Source organism: Rhinolophus sinicus, chromosome 1 (assembly GCF_057876585.1).
Source record: "Rhinolophus sinicus isolate RSI-liver-muscle chromosome 1, RSI-T2T, whole genome shotgun sequence".
Taxonomy (NCBI): domain Eukaryota; kingdom Metazoa; phylum Chordata; class Mammalia; order Chiroptera; family Rhinolophidae; genus Rhinolophus; species Rhinolophus sinicus.
The window spans coordinates 53,441,223-53,457,480 of NC_142501.1; the positions used below are offsets into that span (position 1 = coordinate 53,441,223).

The 16,258-nt window shown below is 42.1% G+C and overlaps 2 protein-coding genes across 14 annotated transcripts in view; both read left to right on the forward strand.

Moving 5' to 3' along the window:
* DIP2B (DIP2 acetate--CoA ligase B (putative)) overlaps positions 1–9,062 on the forward strand; it is a 193,181-nt gene extending 184,119 nt beyond the window's left edge. For all 5 annotated transcript variants that reach the window (XM_088799314.1, XM_019724578.3, XM_019724577.3 and 2 more), the window contains 4 exons: positions 411–485; positions 1,699–1,876; positions 3,193–3,316; positions 4,948–9,062. In XM_088799314.1, coding sequence (XP_088655440.1) covers positions 411–485; positions 1,699–1,876; positions 3,193–3,316; positions 4,948–5,200 — 630 coding nt within the window. In that variant the 3' untranslated portion in view covers positions 5,201–9,062. The remainder of the gene's footprint in view (positions 1–410; positions 486–1,698; positions 1,877–3,192; positions 3,317–4,947) is intronic.
* A 3,416-nt stretch (positions 9,063–12,478) lies between these two features.
* Positions 12,479–16,258, forward strand: part of ATF1 (activating transcription factor 1) — a 50,069-nt gene continuing 46,289 nt past the window's right edge. For 3 of the 9 annotated variants that reach the window (XM_088799402.1, XM_019724571.3, XM_074325699.2), the window contains exon 1: positions 12,493–13,050. The gene's annotated coding sequence lies outside the window, so the exon portion shown is untranslated. Of the gene's footprint in view, positions 13,051–16,258 lie in introns of all 9 variants that reach the window. The other 6 variants (XM_088799410.1, XM_088799409.1, XM_088799392.1 and 3 more) reach the window with 5 other exon arrangements.

The window sequence follows — 16,258 nt, forward strand, 5'->3', positions numbered from 1 at the left end:
TCCAGTTCCTCTAACTCGAGCATTCACCGTAGACTGGAGCAGAGTCTCTCAGGAGACCCCTCCTTCTGCCATTTCTGCTTTAAGGGGCTTTACTGCCCCTTGTTACTTCCATAACAAGACAGATCAGGGAAAGGGCAATTACATGGTTAAGTAATTCCACAGATTCTTACTGTGATGGTTCTGGTCTGCAGTTGCTTCTCTTTGAAGAGAAGGTAGACTGACTGGTTGGTTCCCTGGTTTATTTTTGCAGATGAATCGTATTGTACCTCTGGTCTCTACTGAGGACGATCCTGTGAGTGCCGTCTCAGTTAGCTCCTGCCTTTGTGCAGGGGAGGAAAGGGCAGGTAACTGCATTTCCTAGAGGTCGTTAGATTAAACTGAGCCTTTGTGTTTTCCCCTTTGATTCTTAGATTTTACCTGGAGTGAAAGTGGTTATTGTTAATCCCGAGACCAAAGGGCCTGTTGGAGACTCTCACCTTGGAGAGGTAAGGATAATTTTCACCTTTACTCTGAAAAGTCAGCAGTGAAGAACTTGAGGGTTCATATTCTACAAGTCAGTGAAACTGTGGATTTAGCTTTTTCCCCATTTTGAATTTTCATCTTTTAAAAGAGTTTTATTTAATCTTTCTCCATAAGGCACAAGACTGAAGTGGACAGAAGGGGAAGACTGAGACCAGGGTAGAGAAAAGATTTAGGCACCCAAACTAGAACTAGTCCCAGATTTGTCCACTGACTTTCCCTTAATTGAAAAGGAAAATGGGCAAATCCTACCTCTTTCTACCTATTAAGGAGCCACAAATAATTAAATTTTTTAAATTCATGCAAATTTTATATTCTATTCCAAAATGTATCCATTTTTGCATTAGTATAAAAATGTTTTTAAAGTCTTAATTTTTATTCTCCCAAATCTTTGAGAACACTGACGCTACATCCTGCAGCTTACTGAGAGGGGCATTGTAGGTTCAGGAGCCAGGGCGGCCTGGGCTCTGCCACTTACCAGCTTCTCAGTACTGGGCAAGTTACTTAACCTCTCCAGACCTCAGTTTCCTCAGCTGTAAATAGTAATTGCACCTATGTGGTAGAGTTGTGTGACAATTAAATGCATTAGTACCTGCACCTGTAGTGCACATGGAGCTGTGCCTGTCACATAATGAGTTCTCAATACATGCTAGTGCTGTTACCATTGTTAGCCCTCTGTGTTTACATGGTAAATTCACACACCCTGCAGTGTGTCCCTGAGGGCTTCACACCTTAGTTTCAGAAGCTCAGAAATGATCCCTTGATGCCTTTGTGGGACTCTGAAAAATGAGCCAGGGAGGCAGTGTGGCATCCAGGTTAAGGGAATGGCCTCTGCCACACAGGCTTGGGTGTGAGTCTCCTTGTTTCTGCATTTCAAGTGAGTTACTTCTTGTTTTTTCATCTGTAAAATGGGAATAACTATAGTGCGACCTCCATTGTCATGCCATATATGTCAGGATTGATGGAGATAAGGCTTATAAATAAAGCACTTACTTCACTGTTCAGCACATTTCAAGTATTTCAGGTAAACACTTGAAATGTTAGCAGCCTTTATTGGTGCAGTTGTGTTGTTGTTAATATAAAAATGAAATTGAAAAACTAAAATCATCTGTCCCAAAATGAATTGACACACAATATATGTTCCTGATGAAATGTGACCGTGCCCTTTTCTTGTTGTAGATTTGGGTCAACAGTCCCCATACGGCTAGTGGCTATTACACCATCTACGATAGTGAGACTCTACAAGCTGATCATTTCAACACTCGTCTCAGCTTTGGGGATGCTGCTCAGACGCTCTGGGCTCGGACAGGATACCTTGGTTTTGTTCGCCGGACCGAACTCACAGCAGCCACTGGAGGTACCTCCCACACCAACTCTTCCCTTTTGCCCGGCTTTGTGTTTCAGCTAGTGGCACTGGCTGGCCTTCCTTAGCCTGCCTTCGGATTGTGGAGAGTATCTAATTATTCCCGTCTACAACTCTTAGACACATGTAGAAATTCATATTCATTTGAAGTAAGACTGCCCCTGTAAAGTACCTAGGAGGCAAGCACCCAGGGCACCACGTCAGCACCCCGAACTGTGGGTTAGCACAGTTGTAGTCATGGAGATTGCCTGATAAGGAGTGACTGCCTCTGGCAGAACACAGACCCCCAAACCAACTCCTGGGACAGGTCCCAAAACAACTCCACCGGCCACTCATGGCAGCGCATGGTACCACGGCAGCACATAGCAGCACACAGCAGCTCACGATGGCTGCTGACCACTCAGCTGGCTGCCATGTTTTGCTAAACTTTTCAGAAATCTACGTTTTCCTGAGAATATTGCATTCAGTAGACCCAGCAGCATCATCTCTTTTTCAAAATGTACTATCTATATAGATACCAACCACATAGCCCTGTATATAGAGTGTGTACATAAAATCTTTTTTAAAAATGAGATTTCTGCAATGTCCTAGCTAGATTACAACTCTGTTAAACCACCAGAACTAGTCTCTCCATATTCTATAATCCTACTCCTTATGCCTGGATTCCTTAAAGATGTCTGGACACAGTAATAAATGTTAATTTCTTCTCCGTCTCAGATCCTCTCTCTCCTCCCGCCTCCCCTCTCCCAGCCATCATCTGGCTAATGCCTACGTACCCTTCAAAGCTCAGCCTGGCTTCAGCTTTTCCAGGCCTCCCCTGAACCCTTGAGCAGAGCTTGGGGGGTGCCCTCTGCTCCTTTCACACCTTGTGCATACGCCTGTCACTGGGCTTACCACGTTACAGTGGGATACCTGTGTGTCTGTTTCCCCCGCTAGGCAGTAAGTATCCAGAGCAGGAATCATGTTTTGTCATCTTTGTCTCCCAGCACTTGGCACAATTCCTGGCACATAGTAGTGGTAATAATAATAGTAACAATAATAGCTAATTTTTTAGCACTTATAATGTACCAGGAATCATATAAACTACCGTACATGGATGATCTCATTTAGTCCTCATAGCAGACATTATCTTGTCTCACAGAGGAGGAAACAGGATTCAGAGACTTAAGTGATTTGCCCAAAGAAGCATAGCTGGTGAGTGATGGGGCCAGGTGACGGGGCAGACCGCCTGAACCGTGTGCTCTTACCTCCAACATTGTATCACACTCAGTATGTGTCTAATGAACCAAATTTCTTTTTCTTTCTATCAGAGCGTCATGACGCCTTATATGTTGTGGGCGCTCTGGACGAAACACTGGAGCTGAGAGGACTACGATACCACCCAATCGATATTGAGACCTCAGTGTCTCGGATCCACAGGAGCATTGCTGAATGGTAAATTCCCCCACAAAATAGGCTTCCCGCTTTAGTTGTAGTATCAAGCAACCTTGATCTAAGTAGTCAGCCATCTGCACCAGGTACCACCTGCAGACATAGAACTCCAAGGGGACTAGGAAAGTAAACAGACTGCTTCTTGTCTTGGTGTGCTGTATGCTGTGGCAGACAAGGCCGTGGAGACACTGAGACAGGCTCTTAGGAACCGCTGTGGAGCTGAGTCCCTTTTAAATGATAGACTCTTACCATTGGAAGGGATCTAACTCATCATCTGCCTCTAGAAAGTCAGTATAGTATGGTGGAAAGAACTATAACTGCAAGGTCAAAAAATCCAGCTTCAGGACCTGGCTCTCCCATGTAGGCTGCTTCTCTAATCTGTAAAATACTTTGTCACTTCCTGACTATGGGAAGGATTGGATGAGAATGTGTTTGTAAACTGTAATAGTAAGCAGATGAAAAGGATCGTTATTTTTATCTCATCCATTTCCTCTCAGTACAGGAAATCCCATACATTATCCCTGAGAAAGTATCATTCGACCTCACGTTGACTTAAAATTCCTTAAAATTAAAACTATCGCTTTTTCCTATTGGCTTTCATTCTGGATTCTTGACAATACAGAATCCATCTAGTTTCTTTTCTATACATTTGTCAATGTATCCTTACTCATTGTTTTTTGTTGTTGTTTTCCCCCTTGCTAAACAGCCACAGTTCTTTTAATGATTGCTCATGCTTTCCAGATGCTTGTCAAAATATGTTCTCACTTGGGTCAGAGTCTCTTCCCAGACCTGAATAATGCCCATGAGGTATAAGAACAACGCAGAGAAGCTAGATGCCATAGTTACCCTCTAATTTTAAACATTCAATTTTTAGTGCGACCAAATATTGTGTACATTTTTTTTTAATGATTGAGCTGTTTGTTAAAGCAGTTTACCACTGCACATCACAAGTCAGGCCATACCTTCTAACCCAGCAATCCCACTCAATGTAAGGCGACTTTTCTGCCTTATGGCATTTTTATGGCATAACAGGAGAGATACTTGTGTGAGGCACTACGCTTAGATGAGGCAAGGCCAACGCCCTTCCTGTTGGGTACAGGAATATTATCTTAGTCAAAGCTCTTAGGTTGCAAATAACAGAAAGTCTTTTTAAAAAACAACAACAACAAAATAAGCAAAAGAGAGAGTTAATGGAAAGAATACCGGGCTATCTCAGAGGTCCCTAAAAGTCTCTGACTAACTGCATCTCAAGAAAGGTAGAAACAAGGCCCTCAGGAACCACTTGTCCTCTTGCTTTCTAGAGCCATGTGGGCATCTACTTCATTCTTTCTCTTCTCCCTGAAGAGCCATTTTCTGTGCTTCTCAGCACACCTGGCTGCCCCAGAACTTTCAAGTTCACATGTCCTCAGTTCAAGTGACCAGCTAACCACTTTCAATCCCACTTCCAAATCCCCAAGAGGTTTTGGATGGCTCAGCTGTGACTGTCAGGGCAAGGTTATATATTACACACGTGGCTGCTAGCCTTCAGGTTGGATCCAAGTTCTCAGGGAAATGAGGATTAGTCTTGGGAAGATACTGTGAAAAATGACTGGTAAATGTAATGACATGTTAACTGAATGTCATTGAAATTTCAGTGCCGTGTTCACATGGACCAACTTGCTTGTGGTGGTTGTGGAACTATGTGGCTCTGAACAGGAAGCCCTCGATCTGGTTCCGTTAGTGACCAATGTGGTCCTGGAAGAGCATTACCTCATCGTTGGCGTCGTGGTGGTGGTGGACCCAGGTGTTATCCCCATCAACTCCAGAGGAGAGAAGCAAAGGATGCACCTCCGTGACAGCTTTCTGGCAGACCAGCTAGACCCCATCTATGTGGCTTATAACATGTAACCAGCCTTGTGGAGGTGACAGCGGGCCACCCTGAAAAACCACAAGGACCAAAGACCGGTAACTAGGAGCAAGCTTTCAAATGATGTGAAATAAGCTGAGATGGCTACATGATATCATTCATCTCATCCTGTGGGATTCTGCAATCACATGACACAGGAAAGGGAATTCTATGGTAGCAAATGAAAAAAGTGTTAGCAGTCTATTAGTCATGAGCTTTGACATAGCGCGAGCAGCACGTTACTAAAGCAATTACATGCATGTTACATATTTTTCATCTGTTGTATATACTTGTATTTTTATCTAATGCCATTTTAGAATTTTGTAAGGGAATTTAACGAATTCACGTAGAGGGGGTAGTCTGAGTTACACAATTCCCCGCTCTGTACTGTATTTTGCCATTTTACCATAACAAGACATTCTGCAGGTTTTGTTAACATGGAACTACTCAGCTTACTTTCAGTTGACTCATGAGCAAATCGGATAACCCACTGAATATGAGAATTACTTTATGTGTATAATTCTTGACTGTAAAACCTTTTGACCAGTGTTTTAAACATGTAAATAAGAATACACATAACTTAGCTAAAAGAAAAAAATTGAAGAATTGGCTTGTATAGTTTTAACAACCAAAGTAGAAACATTTCTACTTTGAGAGAATTTCAATATTCTCTTAATGCAGTGTAATTGAATAGGTAACTAAAAAGTGCAAATTGTTTGCAGGTTTCGCTGCACATTGTACTATGTCTCTGTTGGCTGGTGAATTTTATAAACTAAAGCTGCCTATGTTTGTTTTTAAAGCTTGCATTCCTAGAATCAGCTTAAGCTTTTAAGAATTCAACCTGTTTCTACAAGCTGAAAAATCTCAGTTTAAAAATCAGAATGTTATGAAAAAGCTTAGATTCATTAGATCTCACCCTACTCGAAGGAACCACAATAACTCACTCTGGCCCCCAGTGTTGAAACTGTCTTTCAAACTAAGAGTAACTACATAAGAATTTAGAATTTCCTCTTTTTCCAGGCCTATTGTAAACTGTGTCTACAGTTTATACATATAGCTTCTCTTTTCTGAAAACTGAAGAGCGTCCTCTCTTCTTCCAGTTCATGACAGCTGGGATTTTAAGAACAAGAATGATAGGCTAGGAAGGTAATGGGATCAATGTCACTTGAAACTAAGGCCACCTAACTATACATCTCAAAACTGACCAATTTGGGTTGCCAAAATAGCCAAGCTTCTGCTGAAATGGGGGGAAGTCTAATGTATGCAAGAAACTCTTTTGAAATAACTGTGGTGCCCACGCCAAGCGGACTGAGCCTGGGACTGAGTTTGGCCTCTGGCTCGTTTTCCTTTCTTTGGTCTGATACTTCATATTTGAATATAGTTGAATTTTATTATTTTTTTCTTACAGAAATATTTTTAAAAATTAAAAAAAAATCAAAGTGAACAGAGTTAACATGTTAAATCAGAATGGTTCTCTTTGACCCACTCTGGTCTATTGTGTAAATATTTATTTAGACTATTTTAATAATACATATTATTTACCCCACTGTAACATCATGTAAACTAAATATGTTTTTAAACAATTTTTAAGACTTGTAATTACCCTGAAAATAAGGTTTATAATGCAAAGACCAGACCTTCGCCATGGCAGCACTCTCGGCGGCTGCCCTTCCACAGTCTGTGACTCAAAGCCACTATATGACTCCCTTTTACATAATTCTCTTTTCCTCTCAACTCATTCTCCACAGAGGGCAGACCTCAAGACATTTTCCAGTTCCAGATCTGTTTTTCAACATTTTGGATTAAATTAGTTTACACATGAGGGGAGGGGTTCTAGGGTGTACAGAAAAAAGCACTTACATTGCGGCAAGAAATCCCAGTGACTAGCAATGGTTTGGTTGGCAAAGAAAACAGCCTGCTTATTTGGAAAGTAAATTTCTTAAAACAGTTCTTACTGATTCACTAAAAAAAACAAGGGACCCTGAGGAGTAAATAGTTCTATCTCCATAATCTACAAGTTCTAAGATAAAACATTAGGCAGAGTCTGTCCTAAGGTTTGCTCTGATCATTCTTACTACACAAGTTAGGGTTCTGCTAGAAGTATTGTGTGAGCCACATCTGTCATTATAAATTTTCTAGTAACCACATTTTAAAAAGTCGAAAAAGAACAGGTGAAATTGTTTTAATATATTTAATTTAACCCAGGGTATCAAAAATACTATCATTTCAATGTGGGATCAATATAAAAAATTAATGAGATGTTTTACTTCCTTTTTTCCCTATTAAGTCTTTGAAATCCAAAGTGTATTAAGCACATCTCTGTCCAGACTAGCCATATTTAAATTATTCCGTAGCCACGTGTGGCTATCGGCTACGATATTGGACAGGGCAGGTCTATACTCATTCCTTCAAATAAGATCATCCATTCATCTCAAAGTGTGGCCATCACTTCTCGGCCTTTTGGCTAAGATCAAGTGCAAAGTGTGGCCAATTCCCAGTTACTTAGGGGCTGATTATCTAGTTTTATAGTTCTCAGGCTTCTGATTTATCTTGAGTTTGTGCTTTCTGGCTTTTGGCTGCTTTATTGATCTTTTGCGTATCCCCTAAAGCCAGAATATGCTTGTGGAAGAAAGAAGGCTGAGATGTATCTTTGAGCAGTCCATCAGTAACTGGTAAAATACCTCTAGAAGGGGAAGAGAGTCCAGTCGTTAGCTTAGAGGTGTTTGGGCCTAGTCTGTTGCAGACTTGGATAAGAAAACTTTCTTGATGACACAGTGCTGTTACTCTTTCCGCATTAACTACAACCTTTGTGGTAAAACTGATTCTTTGACAACAGGCCCAAAAGGACATCCTTGCCAAAACTCTGGAACACATTCTCTCTGGATTTTTATGCCTGTGAAAAAGAAAAGCAAATTAATAGCAAGCCCCCATTTCAGTGAAAAGAAATCTATCCATCTGAAAGTTTTTGAGCCTCTTTCTGCCTCTCAGCAGAAGTAACTGAGGTAGATCAGGAAAGGGGCTGCCTCAGGAAAATTCCTAGGCCCTAGGGATTCTTAGAGCTGCACAAATGCCATCTCCGGCATCAGTGAGACCCTGGGAAAGACCAGCATGCTAATGGGCACCAGTGAATCCACAGTCTTTACTACCCGCCTCATAAAGGGCCCTGGTTCTCTCAGTACCAAGTTCTTTCCTTACAAAGCTGTGCTGCCTCAGGCTGTTTAGGGACCATTACCTGTCTGTAGGTCATGTGCGAATGTCTCCTTAACTTTAGTCCCTGGTCAATGCTTGCTTAATGCTTTTGTTGGATCAACAAAGGGCCTGAGGCCTTAGGTTTTGGTTAAGGTCTCTGCCCCAGGCATGGTGCTCAATATCTTGGCCAAAAAAATTCCTTTCGTTGAATATCCAGGAATCCTTTAGACTGAAGCAATGAGGACCTAATACCTCACCCTCAAACTCCAACGTGATCTATGCCTTAGTGTTGTTTTGTTGTCTGCTTTGATGTAAAAGCAAGAGTATTTGGAGCAAGAAGCTGCAGTACTCCAAATACACAATAGGCCTTTTCTTTATCACTCATACATTTCTGGTTTAGGTATAGATGGGCCATGTTATTTGTCCAGAGGAAGAGAGTGTAAAGATATAAAAATAATTTTTTAGTCCTAAATACTGTTTTGTTTACTTCCTGTCAAAATATTTACCAGTGTCAAATTCAAACTATAGTACTGTGTAATTATGTATAAAGTTTTTTTTATTTATTTGAAATTAGACTAGATATACATTTTTAAATTTAACATCTGGCTGGACAGTGTTCTATTAATTCATTGAATGTGTTTCCTTTGTCTTGTGTTAATAAATATTGATGCCTGATTGTGTTTAATGCTTCACACATTGGGAGAATTCATAAATTTTAAATTTAACTTCAGATGGTAAGACCCAAAGATAGCTAGAGTGGGCTAAGGAAAATGAACACAGAGATCACAGCAAACCAGTGCTATAAAAGGAGGCCAGGTCAAGGAACAGTAGAGAGTCATTTTGAAAACTAAGAAGCCTTTAGTCAGGAATAATTATAGCTTCATTTTCCTCCTACCCAGGTGGCATTTGGTAGTTTTAAACCATTGATTGTAAATTTTATTTTTTTTCTAATCTGTAATTGGGCTGGATTTCAGCTTTCCCTAAAGTAATATTTCATTTGCTCTTCCATTTCCTGGTTTCAAGAAACTTGATGGGAACCCATCAAATTGTGCATGTGCTCAGACTCAAAGTGGTCCTTGAATTATGGTCCAAGCTATTTAAACAGCTGAGAACATTTTTTCGTTTAACACACATTTATTGTATGCCTACCCACTAGGCACAAGGCTCTACGATGAGAACTGAAGTTAGAGAAAAATATCAAGTCACTACCCTCGAGGAAATACAGGAAAACAATATATTAGGTTGGTGCAAAAGTAATTGCGGATTTTGCAATTATTTTTAACCTTTTAAACTGCAATTACTTTTGCATCACCCTAATATTAGGGTTACAAATAGAGGTGGACTGTGGGAGCAGGTAGGATAGGCACCCAATCCAGCAAAGAGGGAGAATAGAGAGGAATAACATGCTGGAGAAGGTAACATCAGATCTGCGTTCTGAAGGATGACACAGGTAAGAGCAAGACAACGAGGAGGAAGACAGTTGCGTATTCTGGGAACTGCAATTCATTATTAGGACATAGGTTTTGAAGGAAGAAAAGTAAAAGTTACCTATGGAGGCTTGAGCCAAGGATACAACAGTAAGGGCCTTTTCTGTCATGCTAAGACTTTTGGCCTTTTATCCAGAGGGCCAATGAGGAATTTATAGCAAGGGAATAACATGCTCAGATTTGAAATATAGAAGATTGTTCTGGTAGTCATACAGAAAATGGTTTGGTATGAGTAGGGAAAGGGCGGTTTAACCTGAGGCAGGGAGACCAGTTGGGAGGTCTTTGCAATAACTGGCAGTGATTGAGCAAGAACACTTCAACCATGGCAGTGACAGGATGGAGAGGAGAGGCAATGTGCAAATTTGGGAGACAGTAAGATTTCAACCGTTGAGTATTTGGGGTAAGAAAGGAGGAATCCAAAGTAACTCTTAGGTTTCTGACGGGGAGTTAGGTAGATGTGGGGCCATTTACAAAGACAGGGAACAAAAGAACAGATTTGGAAAAGAAGATGCTGTGTTCCATTTTGGTCATGTTCCTTTGAGGTGCCGTGGAACATGCAAGTGAAGGGGTCCAACAGGCAGCTGAATATTTAGATCTCTGCCTCAGGACAGCTCTGGGCAAGAACTGGATATTGGAGACATCCTTTTAAAAGTGGTAGTTGAAGCCATGGAAGTGGATAACATTGCCAAGGAAGAGCATGTAAAGTGAGAAAAGGATCAGTAATGGGAGCCTTGGGGGACCGACAGCATTTAAAGGCTGGTGGAGGAAAAAAGTCTACAAAAGGGAAGGAATAACTAGAGAGAGAGGTGAAACCAAGAAAGAGCATGGGCATAGAAAATAGCGAAGTGTTTTAAAGAGGAGGGCGTGGTCAATTGCCAGAGGCCACCATGAAGCTGAGTAAAATGGGGACTAGCTAGCCTCTGCTATCTCTGGTATCTAGACAATCACTGGTGACTGGTCAGAGCTGATTTCACTTGCAGCTATGGGGGCAGAAGACAGAAAACTGGTTTAAGAGAGGAGTGATGGGGAGGTGTGACTGAACAGGCTACCCTTTCCAGAAGCTTTATCTGTACATAGGAAGGAAAGAGATGGGATAGTAAAAAGAGGGATGTAGATGTGGGGGAGGCTGTTCAAAGTTGGAATAGAATATTCCTGTGCTGGGAAAGCCAGTAGAAAGGGAAAGTTTCCAAATGTAGCAATGAGAAATAATTGGCAAAGAAAGGTTCCTGAGGGAGGGTGGAGGTAGTTTAGGTTTCTGTTTATTTCCTCACTTCTGAAGTCAAAGACCTGTCCATCTGGTTTATGAAACTGTTACTATTCAGATAGAACAGTGTACATTGTAGCCAAGACTTTTTTTTCTTCATCTAGTTATTCCTCAGGGTTTAGAAGAGTGGCAGGTACAGCTTGTGACACTTCATGAGAAAGAAGCAGGGATGGTGGGAATATTTGTGAGTGGCAGTGTTTTAGTCGTAAGACACTACAGGTGGAAGAGGAGCCCAAGAAGTAGCAGCCCATGCACATTTTAAAGGTTTCAGTAAAACTTAGTTTCATTTAATGGTAACATTTTTCAGTCCCCCTGCCCCTTTTACTAATTAACATTTGTTAAGCATGCTGTATTCCAAGGAAGAATAAACATAGAACCCTCCTTCCAGGCACTAATGTTCTTCTGGATTCCTGAATAACTGACGCTGGAAAGGTTAATGTCTGAGAACCTCTTCCCCACTCCCAACCTTGATAGTGTATTGTGCTTTCCTAGAATACATTTTGATTCTTTAAATAATGCAGGGATCTGGGCTCAGTATTACACTTTTCCTGACTTTGATCAGGAGAAGACAAGCTTAGAGAGGTTGGGTAATTTGCCTAATCAAAAATCTAAAGGCCAGTTGACCTGTTTTAGCTTTTAATAGGTAGTCAATGTTTGCTGAGTAACAATGGCTAAACGTTTGTGGGCTCTTAGACGTGTGTGGCACACAGTAACTCTTGAGCTTTAAAGCATATTATCCGGCCCTGTAGCTCAAAACCAGGAAAGGGCTCTATCTACTAAATCAGTTTCCTACATTGAAGGAAAACTAGTAAAATTTGAGAAAAAGTCAGGAACTTTTCATTTTGTCAAGTGCATACTAAAAGGTTTATCATTTGTTTATTATCACTACAAAGCCATAAAAGAACATTTTGCAGGGAAATGGGTAAAGAAAAAAAAAGAAATGGATAAAGAAGGGATGAGGCATTAGTCTGCAAAGCATAATCCCTTCTCCATAAAGGGAGACATATTAAAAAATATTTTTATAAGTTTCTGTGATGTATGAAAACGACGGTGTAACATTTTATTTCACAATACTCCATTGTGACTTTTTTCTAAGGTTTAACAGTTGGGGTAAATCTGCTTCAGTGTGACAAGTTACCCTCGCCTTATTTAATCAGTCTTTGTAGAAAATCTTTTCACGTGGGATAAAGTATCCAACTCTTAACGTAACTTTATGGGGTTAAAAAGTCTGGGTGAACTTAAGAAGCTGAGGACAAGCCTATCTATGCTTCAAATCAGTTCGCTCTACAAGCAGCGTGGGTGGGTCAGTGCCAGGGACGGCAGCTCGGCCTGATCACCAAATCCGGAAGCAAGCAGGAGCTAAACTAAGCGTTGCCACCAAGCGATGAAAGCTGCCCAACGCCGAGCGGCCTCCTGACACCACCGAGCTGGTGATGGCCTCCGAGAACAAACGTGTGGCAGGAGTGCGGGCAGAGCTGAAGTGAAAGGGACCGCAGGCAACTTTCACCAACTCTCGCCGCAGTAACACATTCAACCTGCGCAACTCGCCATTCCGAGGAAACACGGTACAAGATGGCTGCGCGTCACGTGAGCAACGTGGTGACGTAACGTCGGCCCGCACGGAGGCACCGCCTTAACCTCACCCCCCCCACGCTCACTCAGTTTTGCCCCCCTCCCTTCCCCGCCCCCGGTCTGGTGTAGATCATGCCGCCAGTGGCGGCCCTGACTGCCGAGGAAACGGTAGCGTAGGACAGTTGGCTAAGTGACACTGATTCTCCCCGCCCAGCCAGACGCTTGAAAGAGAGGCACGTCTCCCGCCGTTTGAGGGGGTGGGGAAATAGTGAATTCGGATCCACCTGGGAGGGGGGAGTGGAAGTTCCCGCCCCGGACAGCGGCCAGGCGGCAGCCACAGGTAAGCGGGGGACGGGGGTGGGAAGTGCTCCCGAGTCCTCGGGCAGGGGGAGGGTACGGGGACGCGGCGCGGCGCGGACGCCGCGCCGGGTGGGGGTCGCGTGCGGGCAGCGGCAGTGGGGGAGGGGTGCGGAGGGCGCGCAGCGGAAGGGGGAGGGCCTGCCCGCTGTTCCCCGGCGGAGCGCGCTTCCGGTTCTCGAGGCTTGGTCGCGCTGTGCCCTTTTAGTCATCCGTCTACTTCTTCTGTTAACCCGGCCCCCCCCCCCATCAAAATAAAATCTAAGACCTCCCGCCGCGGGGTAACTTTCGCCTCTGAAACCGTCCCTCCGCGGTTCTAGGCGAGCGCCCTCGGTGGAAGGTCTCGGGGTTGGAGCGGGAGTAGGGGGAGGGCGGCGTGGCCTTGGCGTCCGCGCTTGGCCCGCGGAGCGGGGCGGGAGAGCGGTGCATTGCTCCAGGGAGCGCACCGGGAGCCCTGGGGGTGTGAGGCCGCGCGTGCGGCCTCGCGGGGGAGGGCAGAAACAGCCCTCTCCTTCACGGAACTTACATTCGAGTGGGAGACAGTGAAGTATTCACACAGATACCAGTGCACGAAACAGTAACGGGCAAGTGTAGCCGATGAGTGACGTAGGAGAGTGTGTTTACCTCTCGTCTGTTTACCTCTGGACAGACGGTCAAACCCAGGAGATATTCTTTTATTTTCTCCTGTATCGTAACACAGGATGGTATTTCACAACGTCGACTACGCCGTGGAACTTACAGCTTAATCTCTTTAAAATTCTTGTAGATGTTAGATAATGTCTAGTTATTTTGTTACCTTTTTAGCAGCAGTGGGCTAATAATAGTCATTGAGAGCCTGTATGTTCCTGAGGCTTTTTCTATATAGATTTGGCAAACATCTTTGTCAAACTGGCCTCGTTTGTGATAAAGTTTGTACACTTTGCTAAATGCATTTTATACTTAGAATTTTATTACCAACAGAAACATGCAGTTTTATTTGCTGTTTTTTGCTCTAGACTTACGATGTGCACTTACTTCAGTGTCTCAATTAGAATAAATTCTGTTGTCCTAAAGATGAATGTGTTAGTATATTATTTGTAATTATCGTTTAAGGTTATGTTTGGTCTGCAATTCATCTGTGCAGTATCACTATATCACCAGTAGGGGGCAGTCCCATTTAAAGTGTTTCTCCCCCTCCCACCCCCATAGGTCATCCTATTTATTTATAATGAATTTCCAACTCTCAAGTAGGGTGTTTTCTTGTGCCTGAATTATCCTGTTTCTAAAGCGGGGTTGAAGTAATTGTCTAAAGATATTTTTTTAACCATTATTTCTATCAGTTTTAAGTAAGTTAAGCCCATTGATTTACTCAGCAGTAATAAATGTGCTATAAAGCACATTAAAAGGTATTAGTGCTATGTTGGGAACAGGATGTGGTCTTTGACTCCCAGGAACTTGCATTCTGGTGGAGAGACAGCAAGCAGGCAATTACAGTATTGTGATAAGTGCCCGGAGAAGAGGGGGAACATGTGCTGTGGGTATACTGCCTGAGCTTCTAGACCAGTCTAGGGGAGTCATGAAAGTTTGTCCTGAAGAATTACTCATAGGAATAGGCCGCAAGAAAAGGGGCGGCTAGTGTTTCAGGCAGAGGGGATAGCATATGTGGAAGCCTAAAGGTGAGAGAAAGCAAAGCAGGCTGAAGATCTGAAAGAAATTTCAGTGTGACAATAGGAGTAATTTTGAGGGGATATCATGAGTTCAGTTGTGGAAATGGTGAGCAAGAGACTCCCTGCCCTCAAGCTTATCATAGTTCAGCATCCTCTATAGGAGGAAACTAAGACCCTCTTCATTCATCAAATGAATGATGTTTACTATTCACAGTAGACATGAGGGTCTCTGCTGGGCACCGCACATACGTTCAGTCATGTGCTACAAGCCCTGTCCTGCATGCCTTAAGACTAGGGGAAACAGACATGCCAATAAACACAGTTCAGAGTGTTAAGTAAACTCATTAGAATGATCTGTAAAGCACAGTGGAAGCATTAAGTCATGAACATCATGTTGAGGATGTAACTTGAAATCAGATACAAATTTGCCAAATGGACAAGTTGGGAATGTGAGCATATTCCTGGAATAAAAGAACATGGACTTTGGATTAAAACAGTTCTGGCTTAAGGTCTTACATTCACATCTTAATGTGAGATCTACAATAAATGACTTTTTCGAGCCTCAATTTAGGGAATCCAGGAAATATATTTAAAAACTCTTAGTTCAGTGTCTTTACAAGTTTTCTCAAAAATGCCATGCCTTTACTTACATTCTCTATATTTTAGCAAGATCACTGAGAATTGGCGATTTCTCAGGTCCCCAAAGTCATTCCCATTGATGGCACTTTTGAAGCTGTTTTACTTCCCCCTTGTGATTCTGCCCTACTTGGGGTTATCTCATGTTAAGCTTCAGCTGCTTCCTGGGGTTTACTTTATTTTTTACTGAAAATGCCTTTGTACACATAAAATTCTATGTTGAGCAAGTTTTAAACAGATTGTTAATCTTAACCTCAATTTTAAGAACAATAGCTAAAAATAAGTGAACAAATAAAGGTTATACTCATAACATCTTTAAAAAATACAGAGTATGTATTGTTTATAATTAGATGAAACTATAAAGGTGTTTTCATTTTGGGGAAAAAAATGGTGATTAGTTGATTCCTCTTTCAAAAAATCATAGAAAATAGGTTATCTTCTTTTCTATAGGAAATGTGGTTGTAATAATCGTCCAAAGTGTTGTTTGCTGACTTTAGCAGCTTTTACTAGGAAATGTGTGTTGTCTTGTTGATCATGTTAGTTTCCATTAGATATAGGATTTCTTCTTAATATTGTTATGAGATTGGGGGAATCAGTGAGTCACAGAGAAACAGAAAAGTATCATTTCCAGTAATTTAACAAGGTTTTAAAAAGATCTTTTATAGCTTCAGTGCTTTAGCACTACATTTTTTTTTTCTTTCTTTCTTTGCCCTATATTCTAACTTATGTCTTCTGAACAGGAGTGTTTAAAAAGCCTGTTTCAATAGAGATAGTAGAAAATATATAATTCCATCTTTGATTCTGTCTGTTTACTCTGTGGGATTACACTTGTATTAGTATAGATTAAAAATCACTGCACTCTTCTTGAAGAAGGGACTATCCGAGGTCTGATCAACGATACGCTGAATA